The sequence below is a fragment of the Anomaloglossus baeobatrachus genome, chromosome 6 (genome assembly GCF_048569485.1).
Source record: "Anomaloglossus baeobatrachus isolate aAnoBae1 chromosome 6, aAnoBae1.hap1, whole genome shotgun sequence".
Taxonomy (NCBI): Eukaryota; Metazoa; Chordata; class Amphibia; order Anura; family Aromobatidae; genus Anomaloglossus; species Anomaloglossus baeobatrachus.
In genome coordinates, this window is record NC_134358.1 from 521,110,716 (window position 1) to 521,136,314 (window position 25,599).

Genomic DNA, 25,599 nt, shown 5'->3' on the forward strand with positions numbered 1-25,599 from the left:
TTTCTGCAGCGAAACATGCAGCAAAACCGCAGGAAATGCACGGCAAAAACCGGTAAGTGCGCACAGGGCCTTAGGGGGCTCAAAAAGCTTCCAAAATAGCAAAAATACGTTTTACAGTGCAGCTCCACTATTTTAGCATAGCCATTAGCTTTCTAGACTATTGACATAAGAAATATAGAGATGGATGAGAGACAGGTGTAGGGTTGGTGTGCCCACACCCCTGCCATTACAAACAAGACAACTTGGAGGCCCATTTTGAAGTCTTGACATTTAAAAACCATTCAGGCAGACAGCAGGACAGTGGCATCAATTGCCCACTCATTTTGTGTTTGCACAGCAGGGAATTATGGTCCATTTAACACCTAGGATGTGGGCTGGCATTTTCATTTTAAAAAGTGAGCACACAGCGACCATGTCTTCTGCAGCAGCACATCCAGGCCGGAATAGTGCCCTAGAAATTTTGGTGCAACCAGGTTGATCCATGGAATGCATATGTAATAATGCCCAGGTGTAGTGCCGCCACCAGTTTGCACAGTTATCGCACACGGCCTTCCCTAGCTCCAGGTTCAGTGGATAGAGCCATTGATGAAACTCGGCCTGGATAGTGGTCCACAACTCTGCAACTGTGTGACTGCGTTCTCCAATGCATACTAATTTCAGCATTGTCTGATTGCGTTGACTTCCACACAGGATGTGGCCTGGCATTTCCATTTAAATATCAAAAGGTGGATAAGTGACAGGATTAAGCCTCTTGCTCTCACACCTCTTCCAGTATAGCCAAGAGAAAGATTGGAGACCCATCTTGAGTCAAGATTAAAAACCTTTCAGGCACACAGCAGGGCAGTGGCATCAATTGCCCCTTCCACCCCCAATTCCCCATAGTGTGTTTGCACCACACAGGATGTGGGCTGGCATATTCATTTTAAAAATCAAGAGATGCATGAGTGATTTGCTCCCAGAGCCCTGGCATTAAAGACAAGACACAACTTGGAGACTCATATTGGAGTTTTGATATTTAAAAACCATTCAGGCAGACAGTATGACAGTGGCATCAATTCCATCGCCAGTGTGTTTGCACACTAGGGAACTATGGTCTATGCAACACACAGGATGTGGGCTGGCAATTTCATTTTAAAAATCAAGAGATGCATGAGTGACAGGCATAGGCCTTTTACTCCCAGAACCCTGGCAATACAGACAAGAGACAACATGGAGACCCATATTGGAGTCTTGATATTTAAAAAGATTCAGGCAGACAGCAGGACAGTGGCATCAATTGCGCCCCAATACCCCATAGTGTGTTTGCTCAGCAGGGAATTACGGTCCATTCAACTCACAAGATGTGGGCTGGCATTTTCATTTAAAAAAAATCAAGAGATGCATGAGTGACAGGCATAGGCCTCTTGCTCCTAGAGCCCTGGCATTACAGACAAGACACAACTTGGAGACCCATATTGGAGTATTGATATATCAAAACAATGCAGGCAGACAGGACAGTGGCATCAATTCCCCCACCATAGTGTCTTTGCACACTATGGTCCATGCAACACACAGGATGTGGGCTGGGATTTTTATTTACAAAAAACAAGAGCTGCATGAGTGACATATGTAGGCTCTTGCTCCCAGAGACCTGGCACTACAGGCAAGACACAACTGGAGACCCATAATGTAGTCTTGCTCATTACACTGTAATCTACATATATTCCATGTCCATTCCCCACCTAACAAGCACATGGAATATACACTTATTTAAATGGGATGTGTCCATTCCCCTGTATTCTACACACAGTCCATATTTATTCCCCAAATAAACACAGGGAATATAATATACACCTGTTTATATGGGATATGCCCCACTCCCTCTAGCTCCAGTCTACCATGCCCCGCTCCCCCACTCCTCTCATTGCCCTGCTCCCCCTTCTAGTTGCTCCTGTCCTCCGCTCCTCTCATTGCCCTGCTCCCCCTTCTAGTTGCTCCTGTCCTCCGCTCCTCTCATTGCCCTGCTCCCCCTTCTAATTGCTCCAGTTCTCCGCTCCTCATTGCCCTGCTCAGCCTTCTAGTTGCTCCTATTCTCCGCTCCTCTCATTGCCCTGCTCAGCCTTCTAGTTGCTCCTGTTCTCCGCTGCTCTCATTGCCCTGTTCCCACTTTACTTGTTCCTGTTCTCCACTCCTCTCATTGCCCTGCTCCCCCACAGTTGCTCCTGTACTCCGCTGCTCCTCTCATTGCCCTGCTCAGCCTTCTAGTTGCTCCTGGTCTCCACTCCTCTCATTGCCCTGCTCCCCCCCAAGTTGCTCCTGTCCTCCGCTTCTCTTAGTGCCCTGCTCCTCCTCACCCCTCTTCCGTCCCCCGCACGTTGCTCCTCCTGTTCCCCCAATCCTGCAGTCTCCTATGCCCTACCCCCAGTTTCTTGTCCCCCCAATCCACCAGTTTAACATGCCGCTCTCCCCCACCTCCTGTCCCCTAACTTGCCCTGCTTTCCCTTCTAGCTGCTCCTGTCCTCCGCTCCTCTCATTTGCCCTGCTCCCTCACCCCCTCTTCCGTCCCCCGCACTTTGCTCCCCCAGTCCTCCAATGCCCTGCTCTCCCAGTTGCTTCTGTCCCCCCAATCCTCCAGTCTCACATTCCTCTCTCCCCCCACTCATCCCGTCGCCCGCTGCTCCAGTCACCCATGCTTCACCTCCAGTACCCTGCGCTTTACTTCTCCCGTATCCCAATCCCACCCGTCGCCCTTGCTCATGTCCCCAGTCGCCCTGCTCACCCCCTCCCCAGCTCCTCCAGTTGCCCTGCTGCCCCTGCTCCTCTCGTCCCCCCCTTGACCTGCCGCCCCCTGCTCCTCTCGTCCCCCCCTTGACCTGCCGCCCCCTGCTCCTCTCGTCCCCCCCTTGACCTGCCGCCCCCTGCTCCCCATGTCCCCCGCTCCTCCCGCGCTCTGCGCCTCGCAGCCGGCTATCCTCTGTCGATGACTCTCCAGTCTCCACAGAGCAGTTCCGGTGGGCGGAGCTTAGCCTGGCAGAGGCGTTGCGGAGAGGCAGAGAAGGCTCAGCGTGACGTCACGCCTGAGGGCGGAGCAGTGGAGGCAGCACTCAGGGGGCGGGGCCGCAGCAGAACACACGGGAGACTGCTGCGTGTTGACTTCCTCAAAGTGGTCGCTCTTGCGGCTGCTGATCCGACCGCACTGCCGTGGTCCACAGAAGGTTGTCTAGGAAGCGTGGGTCACACTGCGGTGGTCGCTGAGAAGGCGGTAAGTCCGTGAGCAGGAGTGGCGGAGAGGGACGGTGAAAGGTCGGGGAGATAGAGGGAAAAGCGGCTCTTAACCCATTGTTAGAAGAGGGGGCTGCTAGAAGTTACGGGAGGAGAAGGGGGTCAAAAAGAGGGGAAAGTCGCATCTGAAAACAAACTTCTCTGTACAGTGAGTATGTGGCTGTCATTGTCTTCCTGTGTCCTGTGCTGAGCGGACACTTCCTCCTCCTCCTCCTCCTCTCACCTGAAGGAATGAGAGCCTCCCTCCACCCAGCCATGTCCCTGTGTCACCTGTAGGTGCCATGTACTGTGACCACCGGGACCGGTCAATGACAGCTCATGTGTGGGTACTTCCTATATGCCCACCATACAGCGCCGCATGGTGCAGAGAGCGGAGGCAGTGCCTTGTATTCACTTCAGTGGGGTGGGCACCGCTATGCCCGTCGGGCACTATTGGCACCACTGCCCCCCAGTGCTGTGCTGGTGTCCTGGCCGCCCAACCAGAATATCGTCTGTCACCCCTCTACCAGCCTCATCCATTGCCATCCTTCCTCTTCTCCTTTTGTATCTGGGCCATATTTCAGCTTTGTGACTATGGATGGCGCTGTCACCTGCAGCCAATGGCCGCCAATGAACGCCAGGCATAGGCTCCTGTAGACGGGGCGGTGTGCCGTTTCCTTGCGCTGCTGCTTTCTTTTCCGTTGGCGGGGATCACTTTGGTCAGATCTTCCTTCTTATACTTTAAAGTCTCAAAAAACCGCTATAGTGACCCATTGATACAAGTGGCCAATATGTCCTTATGGGTAGCGGTGAGGCCCTACCTGTACACACCACTTATGCATTACGATGCCACCTGGTGGCCAGAAAACCATGATTGATTGTTATTTTTTCCTGTTTGCTCATTCGCCAGTTTCTGATGGTCCCATACTCAGCAGTGGTCCTAGGAATAGCAGAGCGGGCGCACTATCGTCTTATTAGCAGGAGGCAGTGGAACAATTTGTTGTTTTTCAGGCGGCTTAGAATTGAAATTTGGAGCCCCTTGTTCTGTGTAAGAGTTGGGGTCCCAGAGGTCAGACCCTTCCACGTCTCTGGTGGGTTATAAAGCTTAATTGACTATTGGTATTTAATAAGGTGATGCTAGGTTGTGCCATCGCTCAGATCAGCAGAGGACTGACCTCAGGGGCAATCACTAATCCGGAGGATGACGGGACAAATGCAGGAATTGGGCGCCATGGCCGCCTGGCATGGATCTTCACTTGCTATGCTGCAGTTTCCCTGCACAGTGGCTGATCTTGGCGCCGCTGGACTGTGAAGCTTCCTAGAAGCCGGACACCATCAGTCATTAGGTCATAGGTTATCCACTGCTTTGAGATGGAAGTGCCCCGTTAATAGGATTGTTGGACCCAGTCTAACCTAGGCTGGGTTTTTTTGTAGCGTTTGTGGGGTGATTGTTAACTGTACAGCAACCAGCCCCAATTTTTCATGCTTTTGGAGAAGCAGATAACATAAATCATGTTCTTTTGCTGCGAAACCCTGTGGAATTCTGCTCTGTATTTGGCTGTGCTGCACACGACCGCCCCGCAAGCCGTACGAAGACCCCGCAGTTGTAGGTGATCTCTCTAGTGGCCGATGGGGGCAAATTCTCTCTGCAATGATAGTAAAACATTAAGTGGTGCACTATGAAATCAATGGACCGTTCACATATTGCAGAGGTGCCGGCTGCCCCGTCCTTTACATCTGCCTTAATAAAGTACCTCCTGATAGCGGAGAAATAATGCAGCAGGTTGAGTTACGTCACAGTCAGCTCTGCTTCATCTGCGTGTTTTTCTAATTATGACTGCAGATTTCTCGCTCAGTTTTCTCCTTCACATTCTTACGGCATCCTCTCGGTGATGGAGTGATACGACCGCTGCAGTGCTGTCACTTACTGTGTGCTGTGACTTTACCTTTCTGCGGCTTCCAGGCCTCGCCGTTTGCTTTTGTATCTTAGTAATGCTTTGCTGCATTCCTTAAGTTTTGCAGATCACTGGTACAATGACTTATCCTGGAAGAACAACTTTCCCTCCTCCCCTATTTTTTGGAATGATATTACAGGTCTTCTCCCACTAAATACATACGTCCATGGGAGAGGTGCTAAATGTATAATCACTGGTGTAACCTCCTCGGCAGATCCCATAATTTGAGCATACCAAGTTCCTTTTGTGAAAAGAGCAATGGTCACAGATACAAAATCTCTGTTCACACAGAGAACTTTGGGACCCTCTTGTGTCGGTCAGACCCCCGGCGATCCTAAACAGTATGTTAAATCTGGCAGTGACTTCTTCTAGATCAGTAGCTGACTTGTTTTGGGGCACATTTTTAAGGGCTTCTTCACAATTGCCATATTGGCATAGTTGTGTGTCTCTAACGTGGTGGTCTTCCACATGTGTATGACACACTGATTGTAAAAACGGACACACGGACGTACACCAATCCCAAACACTGATGGTGAAAACGGACACTCGAACCCTACACTGATTGAAAACACTGATGGTGAAAATGGACATGTAGATAGTACGCTGATCCAAAACACTGAGCGTAAAAAACGGACACATGTACGCTCATCCAAAACAGGGTAAAAAAACGGACACTCGAATCCTACACTGATACAAAACACTGATTGTAAAAACGGAAACCCCATCCCAAACACTGATGGTGAAAACAAACACTTGGACCGTACTCTGATCCAAAACAATGATGGTAGAAACGGACACTCGAATCCTGCACTGATCGAAAATACTAATGGTAAAAATGGGCATGTGGACCATATGCCGATCCAAAACACTCAGTGTAAAAAACGAACCCACGGACCGTACGCTGATTCAACACACAGTAAAAATGAACACGTGTACCGTACACTTATCCAAAACACTAAGTGTAAAAAAACAGGCACACGAACCGTACAATGGTCCAAAACACTGAGCGTACAAAATGGACACACAGGACTGTACACTAGTCCAAAACATTGAGTGTACAAAACGCAAACACGGATCACACACCGATCCAAAACATTGATGACACCGGTACCGGTTTTTCCATGTATGTGTTTATACACTGTCTTGTGAATGAGGCCTAAGGCTGTGTGCACACAACTACTTTTAAACTCAGGCGAACTGTAACGCCTGCCTGGATCAACAGACTCAGGGGGATGTAATGGACAGACTAGAGGGGAGCCACTCACCAAGCAGGACCCCCAGAACCCTGAAACCCTTTAACAAAGGGATTTGGAATTACACAGGGCCCTGGAGATCACTACCTGTGGAAGGCTGCAGTCTGATGAGAGTAGTCGTCAGGCAGGGTCAAACCAGGAATAGCAGAACAGGGACAGAATCGGCAGACAAGGAGGTAATCAGAAAACGTAGCAGAGGTCAAATCCGGATCCGGGCAGCGAGGTACAAAAACAGTAGGCAGGAGGGTAGTCAGAAAACACGCAGAAGTCAGCACACAGGAATCACAAAACAGAATAGGGCGGACCAGGAGCCAGGAAATCAGAACTATCTCTGGCAGTGGTCATGTGACAGGAGGGGGAATAAGAAGGGTGTGGTGTCTTCCCATTGGCTGTAGCTGAACGCTGGCAACTCCAGCTGGAAGACACATGCCACCCACAGTCAGCCAGCGGTACTGCAGATCCCAAGCTAACCCAGCCCAGTGGATGATCGGAGCCTGCACCCACCGGTGCCGCTGGCATCGACTCCTCTCCCATCACCAGCACCATCCACGGCAGGAACACGACATCGCCTGGTGATCGGAGCAGAAGTCGCTGGAGCAGACTCCGGCGGTGACGTAACATGAACCCGCCAAGTTCAGGAAACTAGCTTTTTTCTCTTGTTTTTCTTTTCTCCCCTGAAACGTCTTCTGTGGGGTTTTTTTTTTTTTGGTCGTTTACTAAATTTTTCACCCTCTGTTTTAGCTACTGATAGAGATGAGTAAGACTCTGGTCTGGCGTACGGGTCAATAGTACCGCTGTGTTTTTTTTTTTTTTTAACAAAGATGTTGGCAAACGCTCCAAAAGATGTCCGGGTGTATTCTGAGCTTTCCTATTGACTTGTATTTTCAAGTACAGGACCTCTTTTGAGCGGAACACGCCAGGGTGGACAGGTCACTTCCTTTTAATTGCTTTGCGTTCTAGAAACCCGAAACGGTTAAGACTCTCAGAAGACTGAACATGTGACCAGCGAGTCGTTTTTACGTAGACATACATATGCTCGTTGTTTTGAGCTTTTCTGACCCAGGTTCCTCGTGAAAGACGCCGTGCGCCCATACCATGATGCCCCATTCACAGAGTACAGATTGGGGCACAGACAAGTCCTATCGGAAGTGTGCGGTGCTGCTGATGTTATGACCTCACTTACCTGTCGAGACGCAGGCCTCGTTACCCGCTGATCACATGCACATCGCGGCAGCTGGGCAGAGTTCCATCATCGGCACCGCTCGCTTCTGATGTGGAGGTGAGCGGCTCTGGACAGCACCGGGTAATCTCTACATTATATGTGGAGCTGAAGGTGCAGCAGCGCAGGCAGCAATCTCGCCTCCGCGCAGAACTGTGAATGTAAAGGCGTCCAAGTGGCTGTACCGGACCCGCGGCATTACACATATAATACATCATAAATAGGATGAAGGGATTTTGTGCGTTTCTCGCTAAAGGGATGTTTGCCGCTTTGTGAGTCCAGTCCAAGGTTGATTTTGTCAAAGGGGCTTACAGGGCATTAATGCTGTTAACTCCGCCGGTGCCGCTGCATACTGTCAATCGTCATTATCCCGGTACAGCGGGGGCAACGTTTGCAAAAATAAAAAAAAAAATGAATCAAGTGAATTCTTGACCCGAGGTGCTTTGTAATGTGGAATGTTATGCGGACGGCACTAGATACACAGGCACATGGAGCTGTGCGCAGCAACATGTGGTGAGAGGGAGGCGCAGTCATTAGTGTTTGCTTCAGTTGCTTGGGAGTGCATTTCTTTTTATTGTCAAACCGCTTTCCCCTCATCCTGCCGGCAGGAATCTGTAATTTGCATCGAACGAGTGAAGAAGTTTGGACGGAGAAGCTTTTCAGTGGCCGCGGTTGCTCTTGCCTTTATCATAAGTGTAATGTGATATTTTGCGTGGGGGCCTAGTGGGCAGACTTGTCATAGCCTGTGGTATGTGGTGGTGAGCGGCACCGTCATCAACTGACACAAGTGCACGAGTCCGTCACAATGGGAGAAAAGGTGACGATAACCCACTGCAGGGAAAGAGGGCATATACAGTCATGGCAAAAGTGTTGGCACCCTTGACATTATTCCAGAATAAGAAGTAGTTTTCCCAGAAAATTATTGTAATTACACATATTTTGTAATGTATTGGAATAACACGCACGCACGCACGCATGCACACACGCACACATGCACACACACACACACACACACACACACACACACACACACACACACACACACACACACACACACATATACACACACACATATACACACACACATATACACACACACACACACACACACACACACACGACATAATTTATACACAACTCCAAAAGTAAACTGGGCAAAATTGTTGCGACCGGGGACGGATTCCGTTTTTTTAACTGATCATGCTCCAATTTATTATTTGGCCCCCAGCTAGTCGGATCCGTTACATCAGTTTAGCCACAATCTGCGACCAAGCCGTCGAGAAAACGGATTGTGACTGATGGCAAAAAACTGATGTGTGAAAGGGGCCTAAGTCCCGGCAGATCTCTTGCCCTGGCGGGTCCAGCAGGTGCGTGCATTGCATGGTTTGTGTATTGATGTCAATGAAAACCGTGTTATGCTTCACTGCAGGGTAGTTTAGGACAAGCTGCAATGATTAAAGAAAGTACTGAGGGCTCCTAGCAAGACCCCATTTGCTTTTTTTTTTCTTCCCTCAAAAAATTTAAGATGGTCATATAGTATAAATGGACTTTGTCCAAACCCGCTCATTTTGGCAAGACTTGGTGCCCACCTAATGTGCATAGGGGTGTCCCAACTCCTGTTGGCAGGTGTTGGGGAAAGCAATGAGTAGGCATATTGGATTTGAACATGTCTTATCTGTTGTTTTCAAAGAATATCTGCCACCATCAGAGGTGTTAAGGCAGGCCCTGTCACACGCAGCGATATCGCTTGCGAGCGTACCCGCCCCCGTCGTTCGTGCGTCACGGGCAAATCGATGCCTGTGGCGCACAATATCGTTCGGAGCCGTCACACGGACTTACCTGCCTAGCGACGTCGCTGTGGCCGGCGTACCGCCTCCTTTCTAAGGGGGCGGTTTGTGCGGCGTCACAGCGGTGTCACTAAGCGGCCGCCCAATAGAAGCGGAGGGGCGGAGATGAGCGGCCGTAACATCCCGCCCACCTCCTTCCTTCCGCAATGCCGGCGGCCGCAGGTAAGCTGTAGTTCGTCGTTCCTGAGGTGTCACACGTAGCGATGTGTGCTGCCGCAGGAACGACGAACAACCTGCGTCCTCAACAATCAATGATTTTTTTTAAAATAAACGACGTGTCAACGATTTACGATTTGCTGAGTATTTTCCATCGTTAACAGTCGCTAGTTGGTGTCACACGCAACGACGTCGCTAACGATGCCGGTTGTGCGTCACGGAATCCGTGACCCCGGTGATATATCGTTAGATACGTCGTTGCGTGTAACGGGGCCTTTAGTCAGCGGCTTATGGTGCGCTCCCCAATCAGAACCCCATATTTGTGATATTCAGGCTGCTGGGGCCCAAATCCATATCTTACAGAGAGTGATTATGAAATTGCTGATGAATGTTGTTTTTCTTATAAAATATGAAAAATAGTAAACTTGTACATATGCACATTTGCTGTGCATTTGTCTATTGTTTGCTGTTATCAGCCATCTCATATGTCAAGCCGGTGTGTGACTGACGCGTGGATCTTCTATGATCTGTGCGCTCCAGATGCAGACGACGGCTCACAATCGGGGCATCCTTCGAGGTTTGTGACCGCAGCATTGCTTCCTTTTCCTGCTACCTGCTGCCGTTTGTGGTACGGAGCAGCTCTCAGCAATGGAGGAAGCGGCTCGTCTCTATGAATGCCGTGCTTCACCTTTTAGTAATTATTTGCTTCTGTGACCGCATAATTTTTATAGTATTTCTATTTCTGGTTCTTCTTATTCTCCGATGCGGCACGTCAGACTTTTTATGGGGAAGCCGCCATGGTCACCACCACCTCGAGGCCTGAAATGCTGCACGTGGTACTGCTCTGTTTCCAGATCTCTTTTGAACATTAACCAAAATATTGGTATATAAAAGTGGCCTTACGCTAGGTTCAATTTACCCCTATTCATTTTTGTTTTGCCTTTTAGACATGGATAGTTTTAGAATAATAAACTAATACATTTTCACCTTCAAGTGCCACTCTGCGCGCTCTAGAAGCGGTGCATGCTCCATTCAGAAGTCACGGAACCGCTGCAGCCAATAACAGTCTGCAGCGGTCCTGTCACAGCCGTACAGAGGAGACATCAGTTCCGGAGCAACCGGCACTGGAAGAGGAGTTTGATGTGTCCTGTGTACCCAAACTCTAGTGGATATGATGAAGGTTCGGTAGATTTATATGTGACCGTCTTCACTCTTGGCGCTAAAGTTAAGACTATACTGCTCGATTTCTTTAATAATGCATGCATGTTGTCATCAGGCCAAAAATTTGGTGATCTGGTCACTACTAAGCCCCAGTAACTAATGGTTAATCATTCTTGTTCTTTTCTGTTACTAGTTAAACATTGGCCAATTGTCCTGGTTGTCAGAGCCATTTTTTTTGCGTTCATTTTATTTCTTAAAGGGAACCTGTCACCAGATGTTTATATTACTCACCTAACGGTCGGTGCGGAGCAAACCCGGAGAGCAGACCGTTCTCCGGGTTTGCGTCACCTCTTTCGGCCATCTTTGTCCTCCTTCTTCTGAAGCTAGTGTGGATGACGCGTTCTATGTCATCCACACTCGCCGGCATTGCGGTCCTGCGCAGGCGCACTTTGATCTGCCCTAAGTAGGGACGATCAAAGTATTGTAGTGCGCCTGCGCGAGACCTCAATGTCAGCTAGTGTAGATGACCTAGAACGCGTCATCCACACTAGCTTCAGAAGGAGGACAAAGATGGCCGAAAGAGGAGGCGCGGACCTGGAGAACGGAGACACCCATCCGACTAGTCTGCTCCGCACCGACCGTTAGGTGAGTCTTATAAACATCCGGTGACAGGTTCTCTTTAAATAATTCTCTAATGATACATAAAGATAAAAAACATTTAGCTTTTTGAAGGGGTAAAAACAATCAATTTTGCAATGTTCCAGCTGAGGAAACAAATTATTTGTTACCTAAGTACCCGTCCACTGCTGCAGTCTATCAGCGGTGGCCAGTTTCTTAAAGGGACTCTGTCAGTATAGAACGACTGTTCTAACCAAATACCAGCGCTCGGTGCATTATGGTTGGGCTAATCATTTAAGTGCGCCTTCCCACCTGCTTATTTTCCACCTATCTGCACCCCCTCTTCTTTGAAAGCTCTGGCATCGTAGAAGCAGCGCAAAGCGGAGATGGAAAACGAGCAGGTGGACGGTGAAGGTCATTGTTTGGCCATGCCATGATATACAGTGTGCCTGCACTTGGTTTGTGCCGACAGTCCCTTTAACCAGGAGTGTGCACTTGCAAGCTATTTGCTGTAGAGCTTGTAAGTGCTGCTCTGGATCTAGTCGGATTGCGGGATTGGGCTTCAGTGCTCCAGCACGTTTTGCTACAGAGGGAAAATGTCTCTGTTTGCAGCATAGAAGAAATCACAGCTCAGGCCAGCACCTCCATTTCTTCTTATGGGGCCGTAGGAGTCTTGCCGGCCTTCACACACTTCTGCCAGCAGCAGAAACCAATTCATTGTCTCCGTGACATTTCTCGTGACCTATGTGGTCAGACTTGGGTTTCTTCTCGGTGGAGTCCAGAATCTGTCTATTCACACTTTGGTTTACAGCCTCTCAAGTCTGAGAAATCTCAGATGTCAACCACATCGCACTTACACTTTTTAAAAAGCAGCTGAAGCAGAGGAATCCGGCGGAGCAGGCGGCTTGTTCTCACAACTCCCATTTTATACAGGAATCCGATTCCGGTGAAAAGTCTGGCGCCACCTGGTGTCCAGAGAGTATAGTGGTGTGTAAGTCCATGGATTGGGCTGAGTGCAGAGGTCACACGTGCTCAGTCACAGCAGCCAGTAGTAATGGTTTGTCAGTGAAGGAGCAGATCCTCAGCAATAACATTATTGTATAGCTTAGAAGACTCTTTTACCTGGCAATGTAAATCGGAACTATTCTGTCAGCTGCCAGAGGGGGAAGGAGACTGATACTGCTCAACATACCCTTGGAACTGCTTACTGAGAGGTAATTTAAATGAATGTCTGCCCATGTAATATATAGAAAGGCCCAAGCCTGACAAAACTCCTCTATGCTGAAATGGAGAGATGACCCTACCTATAACATCCATGAGCCATAACAGGTCCTAGTAACACGACTCCTAAAAGGAGCCGGATAGCGGACTTCAAAGTGGCTGTGATTGTCATCGGCTGCCAATCCTTTTTTTTTTCTTTGCTCCCTGCCCCATATTTTGCTTTGTATTTTGGTCCTGTTATTGTACAGGGTCTATGTTTATACTTAGTTTTGTGTCTTTTGTTTTTTTTTTTTAACATCTTGGTGAATAAGTCTTTTATCCCATTTATCATGGACGGCCGCAGTTGTATATTCCATATTGGTTTCCTTTAAACAATATTTATTTATTTTTTTCCTGTAATCATCACTCCTATCATTTTCTCCCATGTGTGGCTACCAACATCTTTCCTCCTCTTACCCCTCCGGTCTGCAGCGAGCTGATTATTATGAAACTGTGTCAGTGGCTCCCAGTTGGGTTTCCTTAGAGCCCCGAGCCGTCTAGTTTGCCCTATTTTTAAAGGAATAAATCAAACCTAGAAATTATGATTAAAGTAAATCGGAGATAACTTTCCCTGGCTACTTTTTTTTTGCGTCTTGAAATAAAAAACCTTGTAGAAATCCTGTAGGGAACATGGAGTTGAGCGTCTTCTGAGTTCTTGCATGTTAGGCTGCAGATTGCTGAAGGGTGCGGGTTTAGCCACCGGACAGGGCTGTGTGTAGTGAGAGAGTTTTCTGAGATATGTTTGATATCCCTTCAAATTCTAGAATTACTTTTATACATTTTGGGGTTTCTTTGTGCATTTTGTTAGTGTTGGCTCTATTTCCTACGATGGCACCACACGTTACCTGTTGGGCATTTGTGTACATAAATTACATTGGTGGCCTGTCAGCCATGTGAAACTACTGCCGAACGAGCGGGCCCCCCCCCCCTTGGGGGCCGCCGAACGAGCGCCCCCCCCTTGGGGGCCGCCGAACGAGCGCCCCCCCCCCCCCCCCCCTTGGGGGCCGCCGAACGAGCGCCCCCCCCCCCCCCCTTGGGGGCCGTCGAACGAGCGGGCCCCCCCCCTTGGGGGCCGCAGAACGAGCGGGCCCCCCTTGGGTGCCGCAGAACGAGCAGCCCCCCCTGGGTGCCGCCGAACGAGCGGGCCCCCCTGCTGGGCGCCGCCGAACGAGCAGCCCCCCCTGGGTGCCGCCGAACGAGCAGCCCCCCCTGGGCCCTGCTGGGGCTGTGTGCTATCGGTGAGGAAGGCCTGGTTGCAGTCTGTAGGGATATATTCTGGGTGCTGCTCTGTAGTGATGTTCTGCTATGTAATCACAATCGTGTACCTCCCTAGTTGCTGTGTGGGCAGAAACTGTGGCAGTACTGCTGTGTGGGCGCAATTTCACTGTTTGAAGTGTATTTCCAGAGAACGCTTATTCATACCAGTATGGAAGCTAGGAAATCACTTTTTCACCCTCTGTAGAGTGTAAGCTCTTATGAACATTGATTCATTACTGGGACGTTTTTTATATCTTTGCTGCATTTATGGGTTCTCTATATATCACTAAATGTACAAATCTGCACAGTGCAGTGAGAAATGCGCTGACTCTGTTATGGAAAGGAAGAACATTTCTGCAAAAAAATGTTCTACAATTTGGTGCAGACTGCATCCTTCACTGCAGCAATGTGTTTTATATAAGTTATATGATAATAAGTCTTTCCTACCCCCATGCACTTTGTGAGGTTTCTCCCTCTGTACAGTAAGACACACACCTGTCAATTAGGAAGGAAGATAGGCATGGGGGGAGCCCGCCTCTCCTGGCAGGAAGGCGCGAGGGGAGCTTGCCTCTCCTGGCAGGAAGGCGCGAGGGGAGCCCGCCTCTCCTGGCAGGAAGGCGCGAGGGGAGCCCGCCATGTCCTGGCAGGAAGGCGCGAGGGGAGCCCGCCTCTCCTGGCAGGAAGGCGCGAGGGGAGCCCGCCGTGTCCTGGCAGGAAGGCGCGAGGGGAGCCCGCCGTGTCCTGGCAGGAAGGCGCGAGGGGAGCCCGCCGTGTCCTGGCAGGAAGGCGCGAGGGGAGCCCGCCGTGTCCTGGCAGGAAGGCGCGAGGGGAGCCCGCCGTGTCCTGGCAGGAAGGCGCGAGGGGAGCCCGCCGTGTCCTGGCAGGAAGGCGCAAGGGGAGCCCGCCGTGTCCTGGCAGGAAGGCGCGAGGGGAGCCCGCCGTGTCCTGGCAGGAAGGCGCGAGGGGAGCCCGCCGTGTCCTGGCAGGAAGGCGCGAGGGGAGCCCGCCGTGTCCTGGCAGGAAGGCGTGAGGGGAGCCGGCGCGTCCTGGCAGGAAGGCGCGAGGGGAGCCCGCCGTGTCCTGGCAGGAAGGCGCGAGGGGAGCCGGCGCGTCCTGGCAGGAAGGCGCGAGGGGAGCCCGCCATGTCCTGGCAGGAAGGCGCGAGGGGAGCCCGCCGTGTCCTGGCAGGAAGGCGTGAGGGGAGCCGGCGCGTCCTGGCAGGAAGGCGCGAGGGGAGCCCGCCGTGTCCTGGCAGGAAGGCGCGAGGGGAGCCGGCGCGTCCTGGCAGGAAGGCATAGGAGGAGCCCACATATCATGGCACGTCACGATGCAGTGCTGGTCGTGCAATGCTCCCTTTTAAGGGTTTGTTCCCACACAGCAAAATACACTGAATTGTGGAAACAAACTGCTGCATTTTCCAGGTCAATCTACTTTAGATGTGATCTCTTGAAAACTCATGCCCACCGCTTTAAAATATGCTGCAGAACTCGTTTTTTTGCCCCTATATTCTTCTATAAATAGCGGGAGTGAATCTACAGTTGCATTATTACGTATGAAATTGACATTTTGCACTGGAAAATAAATGTTGCACACAGAGGGGTTGTCCTGATGCGGAAAGCTTGATTTTTACTGCATTTGCAAGATAAATTATAAGATGTAATAATTTGCATAATTTTATATTTCCATTTTTTTATCTTTTGTCTGTAGAGTTTTCATCCCAAGCTGTCATAATGCTCACCGTTCTTCTAAAGAGGTGATCAACATCCTTGAAAATGGCTGACAAAAGCGGCAGGCCCGCACCCGGACCGGTGTTCATTGAGGTAGACTACGACTACGAATATGAATATAAGAACAAGAAGATCATCATTAAGCAAGGGGAGAGGTACATATTGATTAAAAAGTCGAATGAAGACTGGTGGCAGGTGAAGAAGGACGAAAACGCTAAACCTCTGTATGTTCCCGCTCAGTATGTAAGGGAGGTGGGCAGAAAGGCATTGATGCCGCCCATTAAACCGGGCGTCATGCCCAATAGTCCTCTGAAACTCATGCAGGGGCTGCAGAGGTCGACAGAGAACGTTAATAAATCTCCAGAGCTTTCAAGTTTTGGGAAAACCTCAAGTATTCGAGATGCCAATCAGAACTTTGGGCTCAGTAGTAGCCCTGGACAGACAAGAGGACTTACTCTAGATCTGGTACATAACAATGGTAAGCTGTGCCCAGATTTGCATTCACCAAAGGCCACGAGCAGGAGCCCATCCGCCATGCACTTTCCTGGCCCGGAACTTATGGAAATCGAAAAGACTAGCTTCTCTAATGACCACTCGGATTCTGCCGGGGAGAACTCCGAGAAACTTCTGGCGGATTCTGAATCTGGAGATGAACTGAGCAGCAGCTCTACCGAGCAGCTACAGGTAACCTGCCCATGCGACCACTTCACCATTGCTGGAGACGGTTCCAGATTTTTATGTTACATTGAATCATATTATGAGGAATTGACTTTATTGTATCTTTTGTTCGTACAGTTACTTTTGCAATTTGGATTAGTTCAGGTAATGATGGAAAAGATACACCTGCATTCGGATAGACACTTGTGTTAGGGGTACTTCTCACATAGCGAGATCGCTGCTTAGTCACAGATTTTGTGACGTACCAGTGACGCCATCAGCGATCTCGCTGTGTTGTGTGACACTAAGCAGCAACCTGGCCCGTGCTGTGAAATCGCTGATCATTACACACTGTTCTGGTTCATTTTTTGCTCGTTGGTCTCCCGCTGTGCAGCACACATCGGCCTGTTTGGCGGCGGGAGACCAACGAGCACCGACTCTGTGTAAGCAGCGTATGCTGGTAACCAGGGTAAATATCAGGTAACTAAGCAAAGCGCTTTGCTTGGTTACCCGATATTTAGCCTGGTTACCGGTTACCAGTGTACACCGCTTAGCGCTGGCTCCCTGCACACGTAGCCAGGGTTAATATTTGGTAACTAAGCAAAGCGCTTTGCTTGGTTAACTGATATTTACCCTGGGTACCAGCGTACACCGCTTAGCGCTGGCTCCCTGCACACGTAGCAAGGGTAAATATTGGGTAACTAAGCAAAACCCTTTGCTTAGTAACCCGATGTGTACCCTGGCTACGTGTGCAGGGAGCCAGCGCTAAGCGATGTACACTGGTAACCAGGGTAAATATCGGGTAACCAAGCAAAGCGCTTTGCTTAGTTACCCGATATTTATCCTGGTTACCAAGTGCAGCATCGTTACACCAATCGATGGTGGCTGGTCGCTGGTGAGATCTGCCTGATTGACAGCTCACCAGCGATCCTGACCAGGTCGAATCGTGGTCGGAATCGCTGGTACGTCGTTTAGTGAGACGGTACCCTAAGGGTGTTGTAGTTGAACTGAAAATTATAGCATTGTGGATTTACTATAAATTCAGGCATATTCTAATGATGTACCAAGATGGGAGAACCTGGACAATTCATAAAACAAGAAAATATCCTATAAAGGTGGATAGTGTGCGGCTATATGATCGGATTTTGCCATTCAGTTGTGTTGAATCCATTAACGGCATGTAATAGTCGGTTTTGCTACTTTTGGTTTGGACTAGAGTTGAGCGAGTTGCTAACTATTCGCACTCGCTATACTCATAACGAGTACTGTCTAATACTCGCGTATTCATTCCGAATAGCGTGTGCAATGCAAGTCAATGGGGAATACTCACAAAGTAACGAGTAACCCAAATGCCGTACTATTCATGCAAGTAGCAAATAATGCGGAATTCGGGTTTCTCGTTACATTACAAGTTTTCCCCATTGACTTGCATTGCACACGCTATTCGGAATGAATACGCGACTATTAGACAGTACTCGTTATGAGTATAGCGATTGCGAATAGTTAGGTGCTTGCTCAACTCTAGTTTTGAAAGCTACTTTGTGCCAGTTTTTTTTTTATGCTTTTTTGCAACTTAATTTAAAATATAGAAAAAAGCTAGAGGTAATCACTGTAGTACATGTAAATGGGCCCCATCTTAATAGACTAACAGAAACCTGTCCTAAATTGTTAATGGCAGTCAAAAAGACAGGGTGAACAGCAGGGTGAGCAGCTTCTTCATATTTGAGCACTCCTCGTATCTCCAGCATTAACTCTGACAGACTTGATTGACAGGGTGGACATCATTGTGTGCAGTATCTTTTTACTGCATCACCACTGGTATCTCCAGTATTAGATAGACAAGGTGGACAGCAGTGTGAGCAGCCTCTTCTTACCTTACTACCGCTGGTATCTCCAGTAGTAGATTAGATAGGGTGAACAGCAATGTGAGTAGCCTCTTCTTACCTCACTACATCTGCTATCTCCAGTATTAAAATAGGTAGTAAGGGTGGGCAGCAGTATGAGCAGCCTTTCCTTATCTCAAAATTTCTTGCCTCTACAGCATTAAATCTGATAGGGTGGACATCAGTGTGAGTAACCTCTTCTTTCCTCACTAGTGTTTGTATTTCAAGTGTTCGATCAGATAGACAGGGCAGACAGCAGTGTCATTAGCCTCTCCTTACTTCAGCACTGCTGGTATCCGATATTGGATTAGATAGATAGACATGGTGTACAGCAGTCTGATCAGCATTCCTTATATCTCCAGCATTAAATGTTATAGACTCGGTGGACATCAGTGTGAGCAGCATCTTTGTACCACAATACCACTGGTGTCTACAGTATTCGATTAGATAGGAGGGGAAACAGCAGTGTTGGAGGATCTTCTTACCTCAGAACTCCTTGTATCTCCAGTATTAGATACATTGGGTGGACAGCAACATGAGCAGCATCTTCTTATCTCAGCACTCTTGTTATCTTCAGCATTAGATTTGATAGGCAGGGTAAACCGCAGTGTCAGAAAGCATCTTCTTACCTCAGCACTCCTTATATCTCCAGTATTAGGTCAGATACACTGGGTGGACAGCAGTGTGAGCAGCCTCTTCTTCCTTCACTACCACTGGTAGCTCCAGTATTGGATTAGATCCTGGTGGACAGTATTTTGAGCAGCTTCTCCTTACATCAGTATTCCTTGTATCTCCAGCATTAGATCTGATAGACATGGTGGACAGCAGTGTGAGCAGCATCTTTTTACCGCAACACCACTGATATTTCCAGTAATAGATTAGATAGGCAGGGTAAACAGCAGTGTCAAGATCATCTTTTTACATCAGCACCTCTTGTGTCTTCAGTATTTGATCAGATACACTTGGTGGACAGCAGTGTGAGCAGCCTCTTCTTACCTAACCACTTCTCGTAGCCACAGATTGCTATGAGGATATTGCCCCCCTTTTTTTTTTTTTTTTTCTTTTCTTGAGAGGATGCTATTTGTGCGATTTGTTCAGTGGTCATTGTAGTGTCCTAAACATTGAAGTGTCCCTTCGACCAAAGTGTTGACGGTACATCGATGATTATGACTGCACCCTATGCTTTATCTGTGTATTATTCCTTCTTATAGCAGTATTTTCATATATTCGCGTGCTGTAAATCATTACTGATGTAGTTTTGCATTCTGTACTGTTGCACGGTGTAGTTTTATCATCCAGTTTTGCTTGTGCTGCTTTTGTGTCCTAGATACAAGCGAATTAATATCCTCGGCTCTGACTCACGGCATTGTGATACTGCTGCGCCATTTGTCGCTAGGAGCAACCGGCCTCTTTAGGGATTTTGGCCCGCTGTTTCTTTATCATGTAGGAAAAAAAACATATATTTTATGATTTGTGCTTGTTAAATAAGGTCGTGTACCCATTTCGATGAAAAATTGAGGCAAGGAGTCAAAATGCCCTCCAGCCCAACACAGTGGTATCATTAAACATATAGGTACAAAGACGCGCAACAATGTACGGACATGCAGAAACACGCTAAATATTTGGCTTCGTATAATATTATCTTCTCCTGGCAAATAGGTGATTTTGTGAACTGGAATATTAAGCCTGTGCCCTGTTAAAAGGGAGTCTGTGTCACGCTAGGTACGGGGAGGTACCAAGTGAAAGGGAAATTAAGGGGGACCCCTGTGTCTAGGGAGAGGGAAGATGGTGACCCCTGACCAAACCTACTGCTGGTCCCTGGGGTCCCTCACCCCCCTAGATAGGTTCCGCACCTATGCGCCGAGCCGCATACCTGACTTTAGGTATCCCTGGTGCTGGACCCTAAATAGGGAATGGGTGAGATGAGCTCTTCGTCATCCCCACTAAACACTATAGAAGACACAAGGAGAACACACGGGGAAAAGCATGAGCTACTTATTATTAGATGGCTTAGGTAGACGTTCAGCAGAGTTTTCAGCAATGATACCACAGAGGAGTACAAGCCACCTGCTTGCAACCAGGGCTTGAATGGACTGGAAATATCACCAGCAACATTCCTAATCAAGGAAGTGGTATATAATGCTGATGATCATCAACTGGGTGGAAGGTGAGCTCCTGCCGGGTCCTAAAGGGAGAGTGATGAATCCAGCAGGGAAGCTACCTATACCAATGAATACTGACAGCAGGAACTATGGAAAGTCAGGGAGCATTTTGCGCAGCCAAACACTGTGACCTTCTATGGCCAGAAACCACATGACTGTCTGTCACCTGTGACACACCCATGACAGTCTGATAGCAAAAAAAAGAAAGACTGTACAAACCAAGCACTGATGCCTGGTAAACCCTTGCCATTGCGGAGAAGCTCAGTGCGACTTCTCACCTACATATTTTCCCTCTTATCTTCACCCTTCTATTCCTTGATTGACAGCTCGAAAGAAACAGAAAGATGGGAAAACAAGTAGATTGAAAAATCGACCATACCAAGGATGCACCGAGTGCCAGTGCTTGGTTTGAACAGTCATTTAGTGCTGGCAGACTCCAGTTTGCCTTGTAAGGGAATATACTGCATGCCTCGTGAATAATTTATAATAATTGAATAGGGCTTAATATTATAGACCAGTTTATATTGGCGCCGTAAACAAATGCAGTAGATTTTTTGTTACAACCTGTTGCAGACTTGCTTATTTTTCTCATTTGATGAAATGTCTGTAAAGGTGGACGGGGCCTTTAGGGAAAAACAATGTTTTTTTTTTTTTCCTTATGAAGTGCCAAGAGGAGCATCTGGCCGCCCCAAAGACATTAGATTGCTGGCTGATCCCATCAAATGGGTGTTATCTGCCATCTAAAGCCTGAAGCCCGCGGCCAGCTGACACCGTCCTCCAGCGCCGACCCCGTCCAACAGCGCCGACACCGTCCTCCAGCGCCGACACCGTCCTCCAGCGCCGACCCCGTCCTCCAGCGCCGACCCCGTCCTCCAGCGCCGACCCCGTCCTCCAGCGCCGGCCCCGTCCTCCAGCGCCGGCCCCGTCCTCCAGCGCCGGCCCCGTCCTCCAGCGCCGGCCCCGTCCTCCAGCGCTGACACCGTCCTCCAGCGCGGGGCTGCACTTTGCAGAAGTTCAGATAAATGATTAATGATGTAAATGGAAATGAGACTGTTTCTGGATAGAACGTTAAAACCATTTTATATTGTGTAAATGTTTTATGCTTTTTTGGTCAGGCATTCAGTTTTGTAAAGTGGTGTAATTATGTCAGCCAGAAATAAGAGAATAACATCTTCTTATTCCTGCATGGCTGTCAGTCAGGAGCTTGGCTGTCAGTCAGGAGCTTGGCTGTCAGTCAGGAGCTTGGCTGTCAGTCAGGAGCTTGGCTGTCAGTCAGGAGCTTGGCTGTCAGTCAGGAGCTTGGCTGCAGCGCTTGGTGGATTTTTTCTAATTTTTGTTGATTTATTTAACCTAAAAGCCTTTCTTCCACTTTGAAAGTGTTCAGGTTTTTTTTTGCAACTCCATCCTAGAGTAAATGAAGTTCTGCTGTAAGGGGTTCTGGAATGGAGCGGCCTCCCACAGAGCCCTAAAGGTGGCCATACACATCAGATAAATGTTGGCCAAACCTAATGGCTTTGATCTGACCAGCCAATCCTTTTGTATATATGATTCTAGCCTTCATGTGGCACCCACAATGCAAAGATTAAGTAAACTTCTCCCCTTTTTACCTGGTTTCAGGCGTGATTTTCTTATTGCCCACACCTGTTTCTTGCCACAGGTGAGTTTGAACGAGCATCACATGCTTGAAACAAAGTAGTTTACCCACAATTTTGGAAAAGTGTCAACAATTTTGCGTGACCAATTTTTGGGGTTTTGTGAGAAATTATGTCCAATTTGCTCTTTTGTGTGTGTGTTGTTCCAATACACCCAAAGGAAATAAATATGGCTAACAAAATATGTGTAATTGCAATCATTTTCTGGGATAATTTCGAGAGTACCAACAGTTTCGGCTGTGACTGTGTCAAGTAAGCAACTTGACACAGAAGATGCACAAGAATGCAAGAATCATGTATGAGTTTTTTGGGTTTTTTTGCTGTTTCACATGTGTTTTTGCATCAGTGTTTTTTTTTTGTTTTTTTTAAAGTAAATACAGTGGAACCTTGGCTTACGAGCATAATCCATTCTGGGACTGCGCTTGTAAACCAAGTTACCCTTCTAGCAAAGCAAGATTTCCCATAGGAAATAATGCAAACTCAGACAATTCGTTCCACAACTTGTTCAATGTCCCATCCTGGTCCCCTATTGTGCCATTCCACACACAGACAAACACACACAAACACGCACAGACACACACATTATGCTCACCTTACCTTTCGTTCCATCGCTGGCCTCATGGTTCTTGTAGTTCGGCGCTACAGGATGTGTATCCGGTAACCATGGCGACGATGGAGGAACTTCCACTGCCAGAACGCTGCTGTCAAAGGCAGGAGCCGCTTGCCTCTGATTGGTCAGCGCTCTGCCTTTGAGTAACGGCTGGTAGCGGAAGTTCCGGCATCAATCGCGATGGTTACCCGATACACATCCTGTACCGGCGAACTACAAGAACCATGAGGCCAGCAATGGAACGAAAGGTAAGGTGAGCATAATGTGTGTGTGGTTGTGTGTGTGGTTGTGTGTGTGGTTGTGTGTGTGGTTGTGTGTGTGGTTGTGTGTGTGGTTGTGTGTGTGGTTTGTGTGTGTGTGTGGTTTGTGTGTGTGTGTGGTTTGTGTGTGTGTGTGGTTTGTGTGTGTGTGTGGTTTGTGTGTGTGTGTGTGGTTTGTGTGTGTGTGTGTGTGTGTGTGTGTGGTTTGTGTGTGTGTGTGGTTTGTGTGTGTGTGTGGTTGTGTGTGTGGTTGTGTGTGTGGTTGTGTGTGTGGTTGTGTGTGTGGTTGTGTGTGTGGTTGTGTGTGTGGTTGTGTGTGTGGTTTGTGTGTGGTTGTGTGTGTGGTTTGTGTGTGTGTGTGTGTGTGTGTGTGGTTTGTGTGTGTGTGTGTGGTTTGTGTGTGTGTGTGTGTGGTTTGTGTGTGTGTGTGTGGTTGTGTGTTGCTGTGTGGACTGCAAGAGCGGGTTAGAGCGCGGTGAAAGTACGGAACCGGAAGTGTGTGCGGTGAGTATTTGCTCATACAGCAAAGCTTGCTCGTGAACTGAGTTACAAATTTGCAGCAAGCTTTGCTCGTATAGCGAAATACTCGCACAGCAAGTTACTCGTACACAGAGGTTCCACTGTACTTACTAAAAACTCTTTGTGATCGTGCCGAGCGGCCTCACTACATGATTGTGTAGGGTGGACTCAGACCCGCTCCAGGCAGCAGCCGCTCTTAATTTTACACTTCTGCTGTATAGCGGCACAGATATTTTTGCTGCTATTGTATCATAAAAGCCAAAAATAAGACCATATGGAGGCTAAGACCGGTCCATTATGGACCTCGGGATTCTGCTATTGGCGGTCTGTAGAGGAGCGGCAGGTAATTCGGGGCTGTCCGGAGATGTTGACTTTAGTGAGCGCTACAGAAGGGACGGCGGCCTCAATCACGCTTGTATCGGTGACTGGTTTAATTATTGACGTTGATCTCTTCAGAAACCACCTTGTTTGCTCTTGAAGGTGTATAGCGGCACTCCCTAAAGGGACATTATTATCCTTCAGTCTGATGCTTTCAGATCATCCCACATCTGTAAAGAGACAATATGAAGCCTGACATTCACAGGAAAGCTTGTAAAGGCTTGACACCATGTCAGAAAGTGAGAGACCGCGGCGCTTTGTAAACTGACCACACATGACGGAGCCATGATCAATGCAGGCTGTAGCTGCTGCTCCTCCAGGTTACAAGATTGCCGGACACATGCGGTGATTGGAGTTGGACATTGTTTCCCTTCATAAGGGGTGCGTTATTTTTTGGCCACTAGACCCACCATGGGCCTTGGCACACTTGCTTATTATAACTTAGTCTGGTAGCCAGCCTAGAAATATGCCTGAAGGGCCGTCCTGAACTTCCTCCGCACATCAGTCCTATGTATTAATTGGGTTTCTGCAGGTCCACATTATATAATACCTTGCCTATATCCTACCACTTGAGGTTTTCCAGGCTCAAAATATATTTCTGCAGTCGCTCTGTGACCTCAAATTTCTGAATCTCTACGGCGTGCAATATACACACTGTCAGGACCATGAGAAGCTGATCAGCACATAACCACTAGTATGCAAATTTGTATACTAGCAATTCTGTAACCAGCCATTCACGCTGGAAATAAAGAGGACTCCTGACAGTGCGCACATTGCATGCTGTCATGATCCAGCAATCTGCTGTCATGATCCAGCAATCTGCAGTCACATAGTGACAGCAGAATATCTCTTAAGCTTGCAAAACCCCCTTTAAGATGAGAAAATCCCTTTAATAAACATCTAGCAGATGTGTGGACCCCAAGGATCAGCTGTAATGTATGAAGCATCATGGCTGTAAGTGTATAATTACCCTGCAGGACCACCACAGGAGAAATTAAGTGTTACACAGTGTCTGTTCATATCCGTGGATAGGACAGAACTTTTCATATTAACAGAGTTAAAAGGAATCTATCACCAGGTTTTTGCCACCTAATATGAGAGCAGAATAATGTAGGGGGAAGAGACCCTGATTCCAGCAATGTGTCACTTACTGGGCTGCTTAGTGTAGTTTTGATAAAATCACTGATTAATTAGCAGGAGATCATCATTACAGGACTACTTGGCGTGCTGCAGGTAGTCCAGCATATTCATGAGCTCTGTATAACTGCTAGATCTGCAGCAGAGAACACATTATGACAGCAAACAGCTCAGTAAGTGACACATTGCTTGAATCAGGGTCTCTACATTATGCTGCTCTCAGATGGGGGAGCAAAAACTTGGTGACAGATTCCCTTTTAAGGGAGATCCTTTTTAGGCTATGTGCAAACAGATTTTTTTTTTTTGGAGCGGAAAGTCTCCTCCAAAACTCCTAAGGCCATGTGCGCACTAGAAAGTGACCTTTTCTCAAGGAAAATCCAGACCCTCTGAAAGAATCCCGCACCTGTGGTAAAAAAAACGCAATGAAATTTGCATGCGGTTTTGCCGCGGATTTGCAGCGTTTTTTCTGCAGGTGGGTCCCTGTGGAGTTTTACCATTATCTATGGCAAAAAGAGCAGGTACCTGTGGAAAAGAAGTGACATGCCCATTAATTCCGCAGTGGAAATTCCGCAGGTAAATCTGCAGGGATAAAAAAAACCAAAACGCAGTGTGCGCACAGCACATAGGTTTTGCTGGGGAATGACTGCA

General features: G+C 48.3%; 1 protein-coding gene across 12 annotated transcripts in view; it reads left to right on the forward strand.

Annotated features, from left to right (window-relative positions):
* The first annotated feature begins 3,075 nt into the window (after window positions 1-3,075).
* The window catches only part of ARHGAP12 (Rho GTPase activating protein 12), a 130,107-nt gene continuing 107,583 nt past the window's right edge, over window positions 3,076-25,599 (forward strand). For 6 of the 12 annotated variants that reach the window (XM_075315490.1, XM_075315494.1, XM_075315491.1 and 3 more), the window contains exons 1-2: window positions 3,076-3,241; window positions 15,674-16,377. In XM_075315490.1, the coding sequence (XP_075171605.1) occupies window positions 15,739-16,377 (639 nt within the window). In that variant the 5' untranslated portion in view covers window positions 3,076-3,241; window positions 15,674-15,738. Of the gene's footprint in view, window positions 3,242-15,673; window positions 16,378-25,599 lie in introns of those variants that run through there. The other 6 variants (XM_075315496.1, XM_075315495.1, XM_075315498.1 and 3 more) reach the window with 2 other exon arrangements.